This window comes from Lepidothrix coronata, unplaced genomic scaffold (assembly GCF_001604755.1).
Source record: "Lepidothrix coronata isolate B3197 unplaced genomic scaffold, Lepidothrix_coronata-1.0 Scaffold95, whole genome shotgun sequence".
In the NCBI taxonomy this organism is placed as follows: domain Eukaryota; kingdom Metazoa; phylum Chordata; class Aves; order Passeriformes; family Pipridae; genus Lepidothrix; species Lepidothrix coronata.
The window spans coordinates 3176160-3196679 of record NW_016690275.1 but is presented as its reverse complement, the minus strand read 5'-3'; the positions used below and the strand labels follow the sequence as shown (position 1 = coordinate 3196679).

Sequence of the window (20520 nt, the reverse complement as noted above, 5' to 3'; positions counted from 1 at the left end):
GATTAAAAAATACATCAGGTTTCATTATTTAGAAGAGGTTCACTTGCTACTACAAACAATTCTGGTTTTTTACAAGAACAGTATTCGATTAATTGACCTTCCCTCTTACTCACTGACAGAAGCAATGCAAAGTAGCACCCACATGGAAATGAGTCCTGGTTCATCATTATTTTATGATAATTTGAAACACTGACTGATGCAGATGCAGTTTATTTTTCACTTAGGTTTCAGATGAGAAATTATGCATTTTATTTCATCAGTGTGTATGAATTGGAAATTTGATTCTGAAATTATTATGAGGAAAAAACAATTCATAGAATCATAGAACGGTTTGGGTTGGAAGGGACCTTCAAGATCACCTACTTCCAAAACCTAGATCACCCTTCCAAAACATCTTCCACTAGAGCAGTTTGCTCCAAGCCCCATCCAGCCTGGCCTTGAACACTTGCAGAGGTACGGCATCCACCACTTGTCTGAGCAATCTATTGCAGAGCCTCATCACCCTCACAGTAAATAATTTCTTTCTAATATCCAATTTAAATCTACTCTCTGTGAATTTAAAGCTATTCCCCCTTGTTCTATCACTATATGCCTTTGTAAAAAAAGTGCATGCAGTGACAAGACAAAAAGGGAATTCTAAATAAGATTCACGAAAGTCTCTTTCACATAATCTTCCTTATAAAACTCCTATTCAGATTGTTCTAACTATCTCCACATGGATACAGACAGCATATTTGACTTCTAATGGACAAAACCCCACATGGTGGTGACCTGAAGCATTCCTCCTGCATGTTTAGATATCCTTCCAGGAGAGCTCCAGAATACCAATGCTTCAGACACATGTAAGGATAAAAGAATGAAATATTTTTATTTAAATACAATTGGTTCCAAACACAAAAAATATTTCCCTTTTAAATGTCATTTATTTCCAAATATGTATCTCGGTGATGATTCCTCTAATCAAAAGGGAATGTTGCAAAAACCTAGCTCTGCTGAAGGAGGACTCAGGAAAAGATAATTACCTTGCTTACCATCTCACTGTATCTCTGGAACTTCAATCCCACTACTTGCGATAGATAGTATGTATGTAATGGAGCAGCCAGTCTAAGTACAGCTCCATACCACTGCAGCTGGATTGCTTCTGTTACTCCAGTTAGTTCATTTAGCAGGAGATTAAGCATCTCAACATTGTAAAAAGGAGACCGAAGACCAAGTCCCTTGGTAACTTTAAAGAGAGTCCAAGCACAGAGGAAATTCCTTGCAGATTAAGTACAGCCGTCAGCCTATAAACTTTCCAGTTTTTCTATTCCATTCCTTTCCTCAAAGGGAGAAGAGGGCTGAGCCTGGATAATTACATTGTCCTTTCAGCATAATTACCCAGCTTTGTCACTGCTTCACACATAATTAAGTACTAATATTACCCTATAAGTAAACAATATATACATGATATTTCTGCAATGGGCAAGAAAGCATTGCCTTATATACATGATATTAGCAGCAGTAAAATTGTAAATTGCATGCTGAATCTGAAGCCATACTATGCTGTCAGATATTTTTGATTAAAATTAATTTGTTTGCTCTTCTGTACAATGAACCATTAAAAAATAATTTGCAAAATGCTGAAAATATTCATTCTTGAAGTGATTCCTATACAATGAACAGTGTGTCTGAAAACATGAATCATCATGTAAAAGAAGATACTGAACTCAAGTCTGCTGTTTGGAAACATGATTACATGTGTGTCTGTACTGTAAAATTGCCTGTGATGTCTTAACCCTAGCCAGCAGGTCAGCACCACCCAGCGACTTGCTCACTCCCCCCCAGAAGGATGGATAAGAGAAACAGAATGTTAAAAGGGAGAAAACTCATGGGTTGAGATAAAGAAAGTTCAATAGGTAAAGAAAAAGCTGCACACTCAAGCAAATCAAAACAAGGAACTAATTCACCACTTCCCATGGGCAGGCAAGTGCTGAGCCGTCTCCAGGAAAGCAGGGCTCTATCACACAGAACAGTGACTTGGGAAGACAAACGCTATCACTCCAAATGTCCCCCCTTGCTCCATCTTTCCTCCTGATTTTATTGCTGAGCACCACACTGTATGGAATGGGACATCCCTTTGGTCAGTTTGGGTCAGCTGTCCCAGCTCCATCCCCTCCCAGCTCCTTGTCCACTCCCAGCCAACTCACTGGCAGGGCAGCATGAGAGGCCCAAAGCCTTGATGGTGCATAAGCATTGCTTAGTAGTAATTAAAACATCCCTGTGTTACCAACACTGTTTTCAGCACAAATTAAAACATAACCCCATACTACCTACTATGAAGAAAATTAAAACTATTCCAGCCAAAAAAAAGTACACTTCCAAAGAATAGTGGCACTATATTAGATGTTCTTTGCATAAGTGCTGATGACTGCATGAGGAAGAATGCCAAAAGCTGTTGAGAATGAGGTCTTAGATGTTCATTTGTGAACTTTGACACAAGTCAACTTTTGAACTTCAGTCTGGCCTCTGTCCTATATTTAAAAATCACCAACACAGGACAGAGTTCAAACAGGGGACTCACTGGGTCTTATGCTGAACCAAGACCATTAAAATACCTATAAACACCTTTCATCATTTTCAGAAACTATCGCTGTGTTTGCCTTTTAAAATATCCTATAGTGGTGAGTTTTAGAATTTATTGATCAGTTGTAGGAAAAAGCACTTCCATTTCTTTGTCTTAAACCCCTAAATTAAGATGGTGCTCCTTAGCTGCAGCGTAAGAAAGAATGATCATTACATATTTCCACATTTCATCACACCTGTCCATTTTCCAAAGGAAAGAGTCCCAATTTACACTGTCTTTTCTAATAGCACCAGTGCTCCATGCCTCTGGTTCATATTTGGTTAAATTCACTGTACCCTTTCTGGTTCTTCTACACCTTTCTGTGATAGAATGAATTAATCTTGCATGTAGTATTCAAACAACCTGTGTAACATTTAATTGTATTAGTGAAATGAAATTCTGGTGTTTGTTCTCAAAGCCTTACCTTCAAATTTTCAATACCTACTTCTCCTTTTCATTGTTAAGCATTGAGGTGACATTCTGTATGAAATATTTGCTGTGATTCTAATATTGCTAAATGATAATAACAATCATAATTTTGAGGTCATTATTCTGCATGTGTAGTTCAGACCATTTCCTCTGCATGCATCAGTTGGTATTTAACAACATTGAATTTCATTAGCCATTTTATTAGCCAGTAACTCAGTATTGTACCATAAGAATCTCATCACAGACTGTTTTAAATACCAGGCATTATTTTGTTTTGTCTGCAAACTTTCTCACTACAATGCTCATCTCATTTTCTGAATAATTTATGAGTCTGTGAAATTCAAATTTATGAATATATTGAACAGCCCAGGCTCAGCACAGACTTTTGCAGGACTTTATTTGTAACCACACTCCATTATAAGAACAAACCATTGATTTCTATCCAGCAATCTTTTAGCAAGAGACTTTGTTGAAGGAATTTGTTATAATCTCTTTCACAGTTGCAATTAGATTGTATCATCTGGATCATCCTTATCCAATGTTTACTGACACATTCAAAGAACTCTAGATTTTTGACTCATGACATCCCTCTAGTTTCCAAACCACATTGGTGCTTATTGTATCTATTTATCTAGGTGTTCACTAACTCTACTCTTTATAATTATGTCTATCAAATTGTTTAATACAAATGTCAGATTTCTTGGTATATAATTATCATCCATTTTAAACACAGGTACCACCTCTTACTCATTCAAAATTGTAGGTTGCTTATTACAATTATCGGCCTTGCAACTTTATATTTAAGTTCCTTAGAACATCTAAATGAGAGCTGTTAGATCATGTTGGTCTGATACTATTAATTTTATTGCTCAAAAAGGTCTTTTATTGACACTTTAATTTGAGAAAGTTCCTCAGATTTATCATCCATAAACAATGACTCTGAAGAAGGTATTTTCCTAACCTTCTCTGAAGAGTACATAAATGCATACAATTAAATCAGATTTTCTGCACAATGGCCTTATTATACTCAATGACTTTGATTATCTATCTATCTTCAACATTCTCTTGCAATTTCCCAGTTCCAGTGTACGGCTGTGTGTTTGTGCGTGTGTGTTATTTGTAGATTTCCCTTAGGAAGTTGCCCCTCAATATGTTTTTCTTCAGTTCCATTGCAATTTTACATTTAGACTGCCAAGTTCACATTTATTTCCTCATTTGACATGCATGTCTGTGAGTTCTAACAGTTTCTGTCTGATATGTAACATGCTTTCCGTATTTTGAAAGCATTCAACAATTAGCACTTAAGTTTATAGTTTACTTAAATGTATAGAGGTTACCTGCAAGCATTTTTATCCTTGTTGCTGCTTCCTTCAGTTAAATTGTTTACACTTTATCTTTCTCACAATACACCTTTTTAGTGTTAAAAGGTACACAGGAGCTATTTAGATTTCTTTTGTACAACATATTTGGAGGCAACTGAAATCTCTAAACATTATTGTGTTTTCTGCTCTAGTCTCTGATTATTCATCTAGGGAATCCTAGATTCACTATCTTTTTCAGTACAATAATTACAGGCATCTAAGTGAAATTGTAAAATAGAAACTTGACAACAAGCAATGGGAAAGACACTTTTCGTCCAGTATTTCTTCAGACTATGGAATTCATTGTCAGCATCTAGGCTAGGTGTTCAATAATACAGTATAATACCTCTTTCCCTACTTAGGCATGCCACGGTAACCTCCATGAAAATCTTTGATTTATGGCTTAGTGCTCCCACCCATCCACATCATGTCTTAGTGTGTCATTTCTATTTGCTTCCTACTCCACCAATGAACGTCTCTCTCATTATCTACCTTCGATTTTACAATAGAGATGCCTCTTATACCAATAAAATTTAAAGCTAGCCATTTTCATTTCTAAATTTGGGGTTCAGACTTCAAATGCTGAGATGGAGCCGAACACAGAAGACATGCACAGGGAGTTATATGGAATATCACTGTATTGCTGGTACTCAAGATAAGTTCTGGATAATTTAAGTTACTCCAAAAGCTAGAAACAAACCTTAACTAGGAAAATGTTTATTTACAAGATATTAACTATGTGATATTAATTCCATGTGTGGATCCTCTCATTCTAAAACAAGAAGAACTTATTACAAAACAGTTTATTTCCAAAAGAGTGTGTGTGTGTATATATATATATGTGACCTTTATCAGAAGACTGCACTGCAAACAACTTTTCAGAAATCTCTCATTAGCTAAATTCTTATTTTTCTTAGTTCATAAATATTCAATGGTAGCTGGTTTTACTTTTCTCCAAGAATTTATACAAATTGACCACAATGTTGATCATTTCATATAACTCCTTACTGACACTAAAATAGACTGCTGCGTACTTAAAAAAATTAAATATGTGTATCTCTCCTTAATACAAGTTCTGCAATATTAATTTATATTGAATCTTCTAATTGAATGGAAATCTCAAATGCAAATTGCAAATGCAACGGAGAACTGGTCGAACTGAAACTGATCATATACAACAGTGAAGTGGGGGGCAAATAAAATGGAAGGGTAGATGTGGCACTTAGGGATGTGGCTTACTGGTAGACTTGGTAGTGCTGGGTTAATCATTGGACTTGATGACCTTAGGGGTCTTTTCCAGCCTGAACGATTCTAGGATTTCAAACTGTCTTCCAGAAGCTGAGTAAAATATAAAATTATATATGCACTTCCTTGGCTTTTGGTTCCTTGCATGTGCTATTATCATGTTCTACTTGTGCAGACATATAGACAGACAGACAGACAGAAAGATCTATACTCTTTTTTCAGTCCAGAAATTCTAGTCTACTCTTAGTTGACAAGTGAACATGGAATCACAAGAAAATACTACATCTTTTTTTCTCTCCATAGGAACAAGATATAAAAGGCGAAGTAATACATATATCAAATCAAACATTCATATATCTCAATATCCTACCTCTGGCAACTGTGAATTAATGATAACTAAGGAACAGTATAAAATAAAGCACATAATGGTAATGCCATAATAAACTCTCCTTTACCCATGGAAAACTTCCAACACAGAGCTGGTCTAATGCCTCTAATTCAGTTTGAAGTACACTGGCATAGAAAGTCACTGTTCATTTAAGAAGTCACCACACACTTTTCATGAGTCAGATCTTCTTTATCTTTTCTAAATCTTTTCTAATTCTACTATATGGTTTTCAGGACTAGAACCCTAGAAGTGTACCAATTCTCAAGGACAAAGACAGACCAGAGGTTTGTACAATGCCATAATGATGTTTGCTTTGTTCTCTATTCCTTTCCAGAAATTCTTTTAATTTTATGTGCTGCTTTTGTCCACTGTTGAATCATTGGCTATTTCTAAGCACAGAGCTGACTTTATCATAGAATGATCTACTATAATTCCAAGATTTCTATCTTGAGTGGAAATAACCATTCAGAGCACATCACTATGTATGCAAAGTTAGTTTTTTCTCCCAATGTTCATCACTATCAATACTGGATTTCATCTGGCACCTTATCACACCATCTCCCTGTATTGTGAAATCTTTTGCAGCTCTCATCAGTTAATTTCCATTTTCACTTCACCGAATAGATTAGTATTAGCACACTTTGTCACCTCCTTATTCACCTATTTTTCCAGATCATTTATGAACACCTTGAGCAGACAGGCTTAGCATAGATTCTTCTGGACTTCACCAATGATCTTTTAATACAGGAAAAAAAAATTTTTTTCCTAAAATTTAACCATTTATTATTCTAAGAGAAGACCTTCCCTCATGTCTCATTGCAGCTTAATTTGTCACTAGCTTTGATGTACAATCTTCCTAGAAACCTCTCTTCAGAATGCAAGCGAGAAATAATTTGCAAATATTTTCTGTTACTTTGATGAAAGCAAATTTATTTGTAATTTTGATTTTAATTTTCTGATTTTTGAATAAATTAATTTTCCATTAAAATACACATATTGATGATAATTTTCCTTTTTGTTTTCTTTTTGTTTGCTCTCAGAACGAGCTTCTGTTACAGTTTTGTGCATGTGGCACAATGGTCTTCATTTGGCAAGGAGCTTAACTTTAAGTATAAATGTGGTTCTATTCAATTGAGAACTTCAAAAAGTACTTCACACAAATTACTTTTTTCATGAATTAGGACAAGAAGTGAGGTAATTAAAACATGAGGTTTGCTTACATGACAGGGGATGCAAGTTTTCACTGCTTTCGGTTTCTACACATTGAAATAACCATAGTCTATATAATATCAATATTTATAAGTCATTGACTAGTGAGATGCTAGGTCATAGTTCAGAAGACCTTTTAAAAGCAACCAAAGACAAAGGCATGGCATAGTCAGTTCCCAGGCCATCTAGAAGTACCAAACTAAGACCAAAGAACACAGAACAGCTTTATCTTCGGGTAAGTTAATTATGTACTAAAGCCAGCAATGCTCATGGCACTGGCCTCTGTAACAGGAAACATATCAGGATTCCTTTTCCCAGGATACTGCTGTGAGCTACAGCTTACTGGAGAAAGTGCCAAGTCAGCAGAGGACCACAGGATTCCAGTACCAGCAGGAATACAAATAAACAAAAGGTATCACTAAGAAAACAAGGCACCTTCATTACATGAGAATCCAAGAGGATGCTGGAAGTGTAAAAGGATTATGTATTCATAGAGAAGAGCAGCTCAGGGAGCGAGTCCCAGACAGCAACTACTCGTCCCTGGACTCATACTATTACAACCCCGACTTTTCATGCATGGTAGATGCTGCTAGAAGTCAAGTCTGCTTAAGTTCAAACATACCTATTATCTGCTAAAAATGGCAATCGTTCTATAGAGGAAACCCGTCATGAACTATTACTGCTTCAGGGGTCACTTAGCTGTTCATTAGTCCTGGAAAACATGTCATGTATAGGCCTCTCTCTTCTGTGTCCCACAATGTCATGCCTACTTCTTGCTTTACATACTTATAACTAACTCTCTATAATGAGAATATCACTTCTTCAACATCCATCCAAAAGACTATGTACTACCTATCTCAACATCTCAGTTTCTCAAAGTAGTGACACTCTTTCTTTTCTCTTGTTCGAAATGAGGGGAAGTAAATCTTAATAACGAATAAAGTGTTTCTGAAATGCAAGAAAATGTACCATTAGTAATCTACCAAAAATTTTGAAGCACAGGTCAATGTTAGTTTGTATTACTTACCTTCTGGCTGTTTAACGCTGATCTTACTTTAATTCAGTACAATTTTTATATGAGTATGCTGGCACAATATGAACACAGATACCACAATACTAAAGGATTTATATAAAGAGATTTAGGTGAACTTTCTATGACCATTATTCTTCCAGAGTTTTTCAAACTTGTTTTGTATTAGCCAGATGATCTTGCACTTTTATATTTACCACTTCAAGATTGCCAACCAGATACCAAACATGGATGATTTGTGAATGTTATACTTCTTTGTGCTTTTAATTTCAGATAAGCAGCTGAAGAAGGCTGGAAATGGTAGTGCTACATTTTATTAACTAGATTTAAATATGATTTGTGAAACTGGACACATAGATTTCTCTGTTTCGGTCACTGAAACATCACAAAGGAAAGATGAATTGGAAGTACAACTTTATGTCTCTACTTGGTCACAGCCTTTATAGTCCTAATCAATAAAAAAATAGGGCTCAGTCAGCTTCCTCTCTTGCATTCTTCATGATGAGGCAAATATCTAACTTCAGCAATTGCTACAAGACAGTTCCTTCGCAGTGAATTCAGGAGTTTTGGCAATAGAAGTTATTCTGTAGTGTTTGAACCACTACAGGGCAAACCAACCCTGTCACTCAGTCCAGAACAGATAGTCTTTTCAACTACAGAGGAGAGCTGGAAGAACTATTCTGTTTAATGACATCAGTGTCCAAGCTTCCCTTTGCTGTCTTAGGGATGTGCCTTCTTTGCTGCTTTCAGACCACAGGGATTAGGTACACATTGTCTAAAATAGAAACCAAACCCCTCAAACCACCAATTACCTTAACTGCCCAGTTTTCTCAAGATAAAAATGAAACATGCACCCCAGAATACTTTAGTTCAGAATAAAAAAAAGGTAGCAATTCACATGACCAACATTCAAAATTATGTAGACAGTAGAAACTGAGGGTGTACATTCAAAAAAAATGAAGGAGGAAAATATTTTTAATTATATGGAACAGAACAGAGAGGAGATTTGCTTACTTTATGTTTCTCTTGTTTTCCACAAGAACTGTAGCAAAGTAAGCCAGAACTCCAGACATGGCACCTGAATTCCCAGTATCTGGACGGTTTTAAGAGAAGAAAAACAAATAAGGAATGAAAAGAGAACTCCTTGAATACTCAAGAAACAAGGCTAGACTACACTGAAGCACAGAGAGCTGAAGATGGGGGGGACAGGTCTCAGGGATGAGGAAGCAAAAGGAGATAATGTAGCAATGAAAATCCAAAAAGTTTTGTCATGAATTGAAGGAAACTACATGACTACAGTTCAGTCTTCTTTGTGCCAGCACTGCTTTACGGTCCTGCACTGCTGAATGCAGGGAACTTCCCAAACCTGTGCAGACACCTCCAAGCAACACCCCCCAGCATCAGCAACCATCCAACTTAAATGGATTTTGGATGTTCAGTTTTTCCAGGGGCAGTCAAACATGGAGCCTATGGCAACTCCTTGATGTTAGCTGAAAGTCTTCAGCCCTGTAAACTCTATTGTGTCTCTGAGTGTGGGACTGATAGTTTCAAATTTTTTAGTAGATATTTGTTGTTTTAGTTTTAGCTCTCTTGTCAATTTTTTTCTCCCTATTCTAATGGATTAAAACTTTTAAAGGTACATGAAATCTTCTTTGCTTTTTTCATTTAATATTCATAAGTAACGTATGAGAAATTATACCAAACGTTCTAAAAATAAACAAAGTTTTAAGTGGGAACATGAGCTCTTATCCCAAACTGCGCAACATGTTATGATCATCTTTGGTTCTTTCTCAAGTCCTATAAAGTATAAAGAGAACAGTATGAATACAGCCAAGTGTCAACTATGCCACTTCCCATTCTATCATCATGATCTAACTCAAATATTTCAGTGAAAACTGAACGACTTCACAGAATCATAGAATTGTTTAGGTTAGAAAAGACCTTTTAGATCATCAAGTCCAATCACAGAATGGACAAATCCCAATGCACTTGATGAGGAGTAAATTATTGTATACCATTTAAAAAGTGTCAAGATTCAATCAGATCAGACTTATATTGGGTTAAAAAGCTATGTAAATATAATTAATCCTTTTTAAAAAGAAAGGTAATGTGACAATTCTTACTTACTTGCAGATCAGTATAGTAAAATGGCTAAAAGGACTAAGGAGACGCTTTCCTGGAATAGCTTTTAAAAGTTCACATGAAAAACAAGATTCAAATTTTATATTTAAATATGTTTTCATCATATAGATTTGAATAGGTGATTTAGGGAGAAAATCCTTTAAGCTTTAAATTATCACATTGTGCATAACAGCAGAAGAAGAAACACTTTAAAAATTCCAATTTATGAAAAACAAAAAAAGTTTATTTTGTGAATTCCTTAAGAATTTTGTGGGTTAATTCTGCCTAAAAGTACACACTAATACTTGACACAGGTTTATATCTATCAATTTGTGGAATATTTTCTTCAGTTGATTTCAAGATGTAATTTTAAAAGTAGTAATGATTTTCATAGTTAATTCTGTTGTCACCCTGCAGACTCCATTTTATTTATGACCAAGTCTTGACTGTATTAATACTGAGAATAAGACTGATAGGCAATAAAAGGAAAGAAAATCAAGATTCGGCTTTGTAGCACTGCAATCATGTTTAGGTGACATAAAGGAATGGCATCTGGTGATTATGTAAGACAACTGCATCTATCTATGTGTGTTGTAAGTTTATTATATAGTCCATGAAGCACTCATGAACTAATGCATGAATTTTTCAATAATTTGAACTATAAATGAAATAAATTGTACTTCATTTTTTTTAATCATCTTATTTTTTTCAAAATAGGAATACAAAATATGTCTGATGAGATATCCGTGGAGACTGCAATTTTGCATCAGTATCTCACTGGCCACATGTAAATCTTGAGAAGTCTCCAAATGCTGCTTCTGAAAGTGCAGTAAGGCTTTCTCTGTACTGCCAGATATTTTGCAGCAAACATCAGACAGCCATAATTCCAAGAAACATTGTTCAGCAAACTCCGTCAAGAGACAGCACCATTTCCCTTACAGTCTCCAAAGTGCACAGTTGCTCAGGATGCAGGTAACAGCTAAACAAATCTCTTCCTCAATCCAACTGTGTAACAAGAAAGCCCCTCGTTAGCATAGTGAAATGTCAACTAAGTCTCCCAGGATGGCAGCAATAATCATCAAACCACTCAGTCTTCTGCTGTGATCAGCTGGACTTTGTAGCTCAATGGAAAGTTTGTTCCTTCTGTTAACAAACTTAGATATCTAGGGCAGAAACAACAATAAATATTAATTTTATCAGCACCTACTAAAATTCTGCAATCCCCCAATCTACAAATTCCTGAGCTAGTGCCTGAGTACTGGATTCTCTATCAGCATACATATATCCATTCAAGGAGCTTAAATAGCCCAGCTACCTACTCAAACTGTTGTCTAGAGATGGTAGCAATTCTGGATAGAGTTAGCACATCCTACTAAGAAGTTTAAGAGCACTCATAGTAGTATCTGGATTCATGTTGAACTCCATAAATCTCAGAGCAGTCTTTGTTACTCTCAAATTTGGAAGCCACTGCTAACTGTTCCAGATCTAGACCATTATTGTCAACCACCAGTCCATGCTTGCCTCCAGATATGTATTTCGTGTTGAATAAAACTCATCTAACAGACAGTCTTACAGTTGTCATGTGTGCTTCTCTTCCACAAGCTGTCCAGGCTCTCCATTACTCTTCTGCTGCTTCACCCTCTAAAAGCAGCTGCCAAAACTACTGGAAAAGCTGTTTAATATTGACAGTAGACATTGTACTCAAACCATCTGCAGATAAACAGCAAATACATCACACAGATAGTTCCATAGTTGCAATAGCCATTTGTCCATGCTGACTAGATACAAGTTGAAAGAAAGCAATATTTGCTAGCAAAAATACATACTTGGAATAGTAAGAAGTCGATGAAAATTGTGTAATTTGGCCTCAGATTGCAGAATTCCTATTGATTCCCGCAGATTTCCAGCTTTGCTAAACCTCTACCATAGCAGGGCACTCAGCAGCATGCTAAAGAGACTCAGATCTGTTATCTTGTTTTCAGTATACAAATGTATGCAATTATGGAAATTGTATAACCAATTATGAATAATCTATAGAATGAAAATTGTTCACTTAAAAGCCATGTACAACATCCAGTGAATTCATTTAGGGGAATAAATTATTCTAAGACATAAATTCCTAAATAAATTATTCACTGTGAATTGTTCAGCCTCTAGTAATCAAGAGCTAATCTGCTGTTCCTCCAAAGACCAAGTCAGTTAAAAGAATGCAAGTTAATCTGGAAATTGTAATAACCATTGATCCATTTCTCTTTGGCATATATAACAATGCAACTTGTACTGTTTCCTATTTCTTTTAAAAGGCTATATTAATTCATTTGCTGAAGATCAAATCTAGAAAGCGGAAACACTCAAAAGAAAATAAAAAGCAGAAAGGAGAAAAGTTCTTCTCTTGTAACAAACAGTAATATTCTGCCTAATTAGAATTCATTCTAAACAGTTTATGCTCTTATACTACTGTTGTGGTATTATAATCCTCTTTGCTCTCTCAGTTATTCACTCAGATCACTTACACAGCTTTAATTCCCTAGGTACTATATTGAACAAGTATTCTTTCTCAAGATTTTCAGTGAAAGAATTTGATATCTGCTTGGTTTAATTTCACTTTCACTTGGAGATGTAATTTGGGAGGGTGCTGCAAGACAAGCAAAAACCAGTGTCTGAAGATAGTTATTCCAAGCCTTTCCAAGGAGAAAGATCCTTGAGGCAATAGCATACTTGTTAAAATGATGTTGAATGCTTCTTATGAAATCCAACCAGAAATACAGTAGCGTAAATGATTTAAGTATGCATGGGTAGGCAGTAACCTTGCACTGGAGCTGGAATTTGGATTAGTAGATTTATTTTGATTCTTATTCTCTATTATTCTGTATATGGGTCTGGAGAGTTCTACCCTATCTGTAATATATTTATCATTCCTCATTTCTATTCACTGCTACAATGTCCTCACCTTCTTCATGTTCCTTACTTTTACGTGCAATACATCTGCCTCCCAGCATACCCTCTAGCTTACTCCACTTGGTGATTCCTAACTTCCTGCGTTTCTATTTGTCCTATCTCCCAAACTACATCTATTTATCACAAGTTCCTGTTTTGTTTTCCCCTCTGCTATCCCTTTTCATGTACTGTAACAGATCTCAGTGGGAAACTAACCTCCTAGCACACAAAAATATTCATGATTTCAAAAGCTTTCCGTTGAAAGGAAAATAAAGGCCAAATTCTCAAATCTTTTGCAATTTGAAAATGTCAACAGAAGACATACTTTACCAAGATATTTCAATTTTAAAATTCTCATTTTATTGCTGATATTACTATAAAATAAACACATTTCAAAACCATTTTTTCAACAATTAAGAAAAACTAAAATCTTAATTTGGAAAATGGCAAAGTGGGTTGTTTCCACTATTTTAAAACTTTTTCAGAACTATTTTAAGCCAGGAAATTAATCAAAAAGGATCTCCCACAAGCAGTTTAAGTTCAGTCCTGTCAATGTTTTCCAACTAAAAATGATTTAGTCAAAAATTACTCTGATCTACTCTATCTTGTACATTATTGATGATGGTTTGATATGTAGTTCCTCTTAAGTAATTTTTTTCAGTTTGGCTGTTCCAAAAACTTGATATTAAAAACTTTATATTAAAAATACATTAGAGCACAATGTGAATCTTATATTAGGTTTCTAATTGCATCATTTCACCAAGATCAGGTGATGTTCAAATAGTCCAACATTTTCGAACCTTACCTGTAACACTAAAGAGAGGAAACTCTATACTTAAAAAATCTTGAGAAATAAGAAAAGATTCTTTCTTTATCACAGTTCACATCCCAAGTTTGGTGAAAGCTTAACTGGCTAACACTAGTGCTTTGAATAAATTAAAGCTTAGCTCTATAACCTCTGTTCTTCTGAAAATCAGATTCTACAAAGGGATCAACTGCAAATATAGACAATTCAGAAAGACAGAACCATCCAATATCAGCTCTTTAGATTGTAAAATTTTGCAAACAGAGTCTGGACAGAATATGCAAATTGTGTGTGTATGAACACATGCCTACCAAAGCACAATAAATAACAACGAAAAATCTTTCTGACTAAGCAAGCAGCAATTCCAACAAACGATTTCATTGCTGAAATTTCATTTTGATAAAAATAACATTTTTGCTGAGATGAGAGCATCTCATTGCTGGTTTATGTAATGAATCCTAGGTTTTCTCAAATTAAAGAAACAGACTAGTTTGTATTTAATTGAAGACACTAAAAACTCATGTACATAGATATCCAAGAAATTATGCAACATTTCATATAAATAAAATTTACTTAAAGAAAAAATGGTAAGTGTGTAGAGCCACTTGCATTTAACACTATGTGTATTAACAACACCTTTTTCAAATTAAGTTAATTTCAAACAGCATGAAAGAAATCTGAAGAAACCACTGCTACAGTTCATAGCTAGATATTCCTGGTTGTTTATGAGTTAATTGTAACTTTGTTTTTTTCCTTCACTCCGTATGTTGATTATTAAAATTAAAGAATGCTCTCTACAGGCTAGAGATCTGGAACATGAGCAAATAAACTCTCTACCCTCTAGTGTAAATCCATGTGATGGCATAACCTGTTTCCTAGGATCGTTGAAAAACATTACTAAATCAAAAGCCCCCAAAATAAATCTAACCTATTACTCTGTTTTCTGAATTTCAGGATTGCAATCTACATGTGATGAGCTCTTCTTTTATCAAAACCAATAGGCTTCTAAGTAGATAAATTTTATGTAATTAAAAATAAAGCCACCTCCTTTCCTAGCCTCTTGCTTTTTCATCCTGGCCATTTAGCGATAGTAGCTGAGTTTTCACAAGGATACAAGTGCCAAAGCCTTGTACTTACATTTCCCTGCAGAAAGAGCTCCAGTTCTTCACATAATCCACAACACTTGTGACACAGGTGCAAGGATCTCTTCAAGTGCCTTGCTGATTTCTTTAAGCAGCAAAAAACATGCTATATTGTTTTCCTTCTTTTATGACAGTGATAAGTGAGGCCTTGCAGCAGAAGGACCATTCATTCTGCACTATTAGAGACAGCCCTTATTTGGTGCCTAATGTTCCACGACCCATAAGCATTAAAGGAACTGCTAAGAAGTATTTGATCAGGTAAAAGCTATATATTCGAGCCACAGGCATGCAACAGAACATATTGGAGAACAAAAATGTTTCATATAATGAAGAGAATGCAGCACAATCAGGTAATAAAATAACAGAACAAAAGCATAGTCTGACTTGGAGGCACATTCTTGCACAGAAAACCCACCACATTCCTTGTGGCAAAGCCACAGTCAGTCTCAGGCAGGAGAATAACCAGTCTCTCCCAGACATGCTGCTGGGCCCAAGGGTTGTAACACTGATACAGGATACAAGTAAAAAAAAGTCATGTCATGCCTTATATTAGTCCATTAGTGCCTGGTTTCCTCTGGATTGTCAATATTTCTCTGAGAAATAGACTCACAAAACCAGTTACAGGGTTAATCCCTCAGGAATGCGTTGGTCTGGCAGACTAGCAGAATAGGACAAACCAGAGGAAATAGCAAAACTGTGTTAAAGGCATATCTGGTGGTCTACACAAAAAAATGGAATATGCAAAGACAGTTTCTCTCTTCAACAAGAAGCAGGAGGTCTCTAGTGCAGCCCCCTGCTCAAAGCAGGGTCACTTCTGAGCTCAGACCATTTTGCTCAGGGCTTTATTCTGTTGGGTCTTGTAAACCCCCAAGGATAGAGAGCACAACTGCCCTGGACAGTTTTATGGTGAAAAAAAGTTTTCCTGATGTTCAGTTTGTATGTCTCCTCTTTTAGCTTATGCTTAATATCTCTTCGTCTCCCAAAGAGCCTGTCCCCCAAAGAGCCTCTCTCCGTCCTCTCATTAACCATCACGTAGGTACCAGCAAGCTCTTGTTAGCTCCCTGCAAAAGCCTCCTTTCCACTAGGTGGTGAACAAGTCCCAGTCCCTCAGACTTTCCTTGCAGGGTAAATGCTCAAATCTTGAATGTTGTGGGAGGTCCTCTGCTGAACACACTCCAGTTTGTGTCTTTCTTCTGGGGGACCAAAACTGAGCAGAGTGAGACAAGGTCTAATGAGTGTTGAATAAGGGAGGATGATGCCTTCTTTCAATCTACCACTCATGCCTCTGTTTTTGCAGCCCAGGAGGTGGCTGGCCATTCTTGCTGCCAGGGTACAGAGCTGCCCCATGCTCAGCTCCCCACCAAAGCCCCACAGAGCTCCTCCTCAGCTGGGACCACCCCCAGCAGCCAGAACTGCTGCAGCCCGGCTTCCTTCCCAGAGGCAGTGCTGGGCATTTCTCCTCCTTGAATTAATATGGGTCCAAACACTTCACTCAAATGGATACCTGAGACTACAAGCAAGAGGAGGAACTGAACCTCTCACAGTAGCTGTCTGCCCAATAAAATCATTCATTTTCAGCAGGGCCATGGCAGCAGGAGCAACCGCTGCGCCTGTCAGAGTGTCACTGGCCCTGCTGCAGCCATAGCAGCAGCAGCCACAGAACCAGGTCCTATCTCCATCCCTACACCTCCTGGCCTAGTAAACCAAAGATGAGTCCAGACAGAACTCAAAGGCTGCTTAAGGATATCAAATGAAGTGGCAGTGGCAGTCTCAATAAGCAGAGTCCAATGAGCTGCTTAGGGAAAAAGCAATCCTCTTGTTAGCCTTTAATCTGACAAAAGTAGCACAGAGCCCATCCTGAGAGCTGAACATGATTAACAGTTATTTTAAGGTACCTCTGTGTAATCAGGAAACGCTCTGACAACAATTCCAGGAGGAGATTAGGGTCTTTTCTCTGCCTGCAAAATAGGGAAGTCTGCCTTCAATAAGCTCAGTAAGGGAAACACCTGCTTTGCAAACAGGCAAGGGCTGGCCCTGCTCATACACTATACTGGCTCTGCAGCCAGAAGCTGTGGTTGGAGTTTCCCTACTGACAAATCTCCCAACTTGCCTTATGAAGAAATGGGACGTGTTGGCTCAGACCTAGTGTGGCACCCTTCACACGCACACACGGAACAACTTGTGTCTGCTTAACAAGCAGTAGATAGGCAGTGGATCCCTCTTGCTTTTATGTGGCCATAGGACTGCTGCTCCCTCGCAGCACATCCCAGTGAAGCCCAGACCACGGGTGGCAGTGAGGACACAATCCTTCCTGTAAGGAGGCAACTGCACGTGGGTGGCAGCAGCATAAGGTGGTGGCAGCAGCATAAGGTGGTGGCAGCAGCATAAGGTGGTGGCAGCAGCATAAGGTGGTGGCAGCAGCACTGAGCCCAAGGAGCTGCCTCTCACGTCCGCAAACCAGTGCCCTGGGAAACTCACCCAGCCCAGCTGCCTCGGAAATACAATTTACAGGAGCCCCAGATGCCTAGCCAAGTTTATTTTGTTGCCGCAGCAACCATCTTCTCTTACTCCACTTGGCCCTGTCACCTCCTCCATTGCATCTAAAAGGAGATTTCTTAGTAGGGAAGGGTGGGAGGAGAAAAGCTCCTATAGAAAAAGAAATGTATGGGGGAAAAAAATCTAGTTAGATCTATAAAAACTGTACAGCCAATAAGATCCTAAAGGTATTTTTAAATGAACAACCACTTGAGCTTTCAACAATGAACCCAGAAGAAACCAGAAAGGAAAAAAGAATGAAGGGTAACACAAACCACAGCATATTTCCCTTTGAGCTTTTTCTCCAAAAGACAATGCCATGTACTTTATCACTGCACTAATCCAAGAAAATTAGTTTCTTTTGTTTCTATACATTGCTGGACCAGCTGACAAAGCTAGTAACAGATTTCAGTAGCAAAATTTTGCATATGTGTAAGTTTTACTCACTAAAGGTTGAAACTACATTGCATAACTCCCTACAAATGCAGTAATCTTTTAATGTCTTTTATTTAATGACACCAACAAACCAGCCTATGTTAAAAGCTGGCTTTCATAAAGCAAATAAAGACTTAGCAAATCAAAAAAATGAAGAAAAATACACAAATGAGGTAATAAACAATTACTTTCAAAGAACCAATCATCAGTTTAGTAGTTTACATAAAAGAGATAGTGATGCTGCATCTGCAAGATGTGATTTAATTGGTAGAACAAATCAACTAGGGAAATGACTATAAAAAATCCAGGATTTTGCAAGTTTAGGGAGAATGTCTCCTTACTGGTTTAATGTGAAATATTACTGCTATTCTGCTCCCATTCTACTGACAAAATATCACCGATGTCCACTGAAAGTCTATCCCAAATATGTAACCAATTCACCTTGCAGAGCACTAAGTATTTTGACCCAGACCTGCAGTCAGTAAATGCTCACTATTCTTCTTTATAGTGTAAGAATTCCTTACCACATACAACAGGTACATGTAAAATTTCAAGTTACACCTCTCAAAACTGCATTTTCCTATCCTTTCCTCTATTTTGCCTTCTTTACCAACAAAATTGATGTGCCTTGAACTCAAAGAATACATTGAAGATCCCTTCTAACCCAAAACATTCTGTGATTCTATTAATTAAAACAGTGGTTTTTAAAATAAACCCAACTTCTTCCACACAGGAAGAAGATCAGGATCTCACACAGAGTCTTATTAATTATCTAGAAACAGTGAAGAGGACTGTGCAGCTACATGGCTACAGGTACATAGGTTAGCATGTAATTTACCAGCAAGGATTAAGAAAGGACTAGAGCAGCCATGATCTTAAAAAAAAAAATAAAATAAAAATTTATTAGCCTTTAATTATCTAAGAATCTTCTGGGTTTGTTAGATGATGTTTTAGGAAACCAAAGTCAATGAGTCTCCTCCCTTACTTGATGCATTTCAAAGGATCTTCCTGATTAATGTTTGTCCCTGGAAGACATTTTTGTTATTCCTAAGCCCTCAGATACAAGAACTGAGCTACATTCTTCAGTGGAGACATTCTCTCTTGGAAATCCTCAAGCTGCACGTCCTGGGAATCTGGGTGCTTCATACTCTTGTAGCAGCTGGGCTTTAGGGATCATTATCCATTTGTTTGGGAACATCCTGACATTTGAAACCACCCATCGCTCAGATACCTGTTTCACTGTTTGACCATACTTCTGGGGTAAAAAATACAACAAAATAAAATCTCCTATCTAACCTCAAATTTCCTGTGTCATGAGTTGTATCCATTGCCTCTCATCCTACCGCTGTGCCTGTCCAGGAAGAGTCTGGCTCTGTCTTTTCTATAGCTGTGCAGCAATTACCCTTTCTCACAGAGTGCTCCAGTCAGATTCAATTTCTCCCTCCCCTATAGCTAGTTCATCTATAGCAAATCCAGAACAAAGGTTTAATATTCCTCCCACTAGGTTATGAACTAGCTGGTACAGGACACACACAAACACTTCTTCAGTGGGCCAGGTACTATTCTTGTATTTAGTATAGTTTGGCCAATTTGGAGTAGAACTTTCCCCATATTTCAGAATGAATTGCTTCTATCCAGTGAACCTTCTATTTTGCATCAGTCTGCAGTGCAAGAGATACAAAAATACAAATGTGATTCATCCATGTAACTTTTTACTGTTTCTTCACTAAAATCAGGCACATGATAATCAACCATTTGAGATGACTGTGGGTTTGAGACTGCTGGTACCCAAGTCCTTCAAGAGTAATAGTTTTCTATTCAGTAGAAATTCTCATCCTGAAACTTTTCTATGGCTTTTTTAAGTTAGTGTCAGAGTTTGTCTATTCTTGAATATTTTTTCATTACTGATTAAATGGGTATTTGGCATGGTGACAGAAGTATCTGACTGTCAAGGATATCCTGACAAAGTGCCTTAACAAAGAAGATTGCTCACCAGGGATATGAGCGAAATTTTAATGTATACTTAATCCTTGTGTCTTTATTGAAACTTGAAAGACCATAATTAGCGCAAAACAAGATGGCAATTTTGTGATTTGGATATCTGTCCACTACAAATTTAAGTCTTTCATTTCACATAGGGCAAACAAAAGCACTCAGGTAATAACTCCACTCAGACAGTGCCAACCCAGAATAAATCAATGGGCATAAATCAATGCCCTAGAGGTGAAACACTTCAAATCCTGTTACTGTGTTACTGAGCAATCCATTCTCACACCTTAAG

At 37.0% G+C, this 20520-nt stretch overlaps 1 protein-coding gene across 11 annotated transcripts in view; it reads right to left on the bottom strand.

The window, feature by feature from the left end:
• Positions 1 to 20520, bottom strand: part of FAM19A2 (family with sequence similarity 19 member A2, C-C motif chemokine like) — a 181064-nt gene that overhangs the window by 75790 nt on the left and 84754 nt on the right. For 8 of the 11 annotated variants that reach the window (XR_001876027.1, XR_001876023.1, XR_001876024.1 and 5 more), the window contains exon 2: positions 9279 to 9357. The exons of the other annotated variants lie outside the window; for them this stretch is intronic. Coding sequence is in view for 1 of the 8 variants with exons in the window: in XM_017822192.1 (XP_017677681.1) it covers positions 9279 to 9337 (59 nt within the window). In the remaining 7 variants the exon portion in view is untranslated. The remainder of the gene's footprint in view (positions 1 to 9278; positions 9358 to 20520) is intronic. 11 annotated transcript variants of the gene reach the window in all.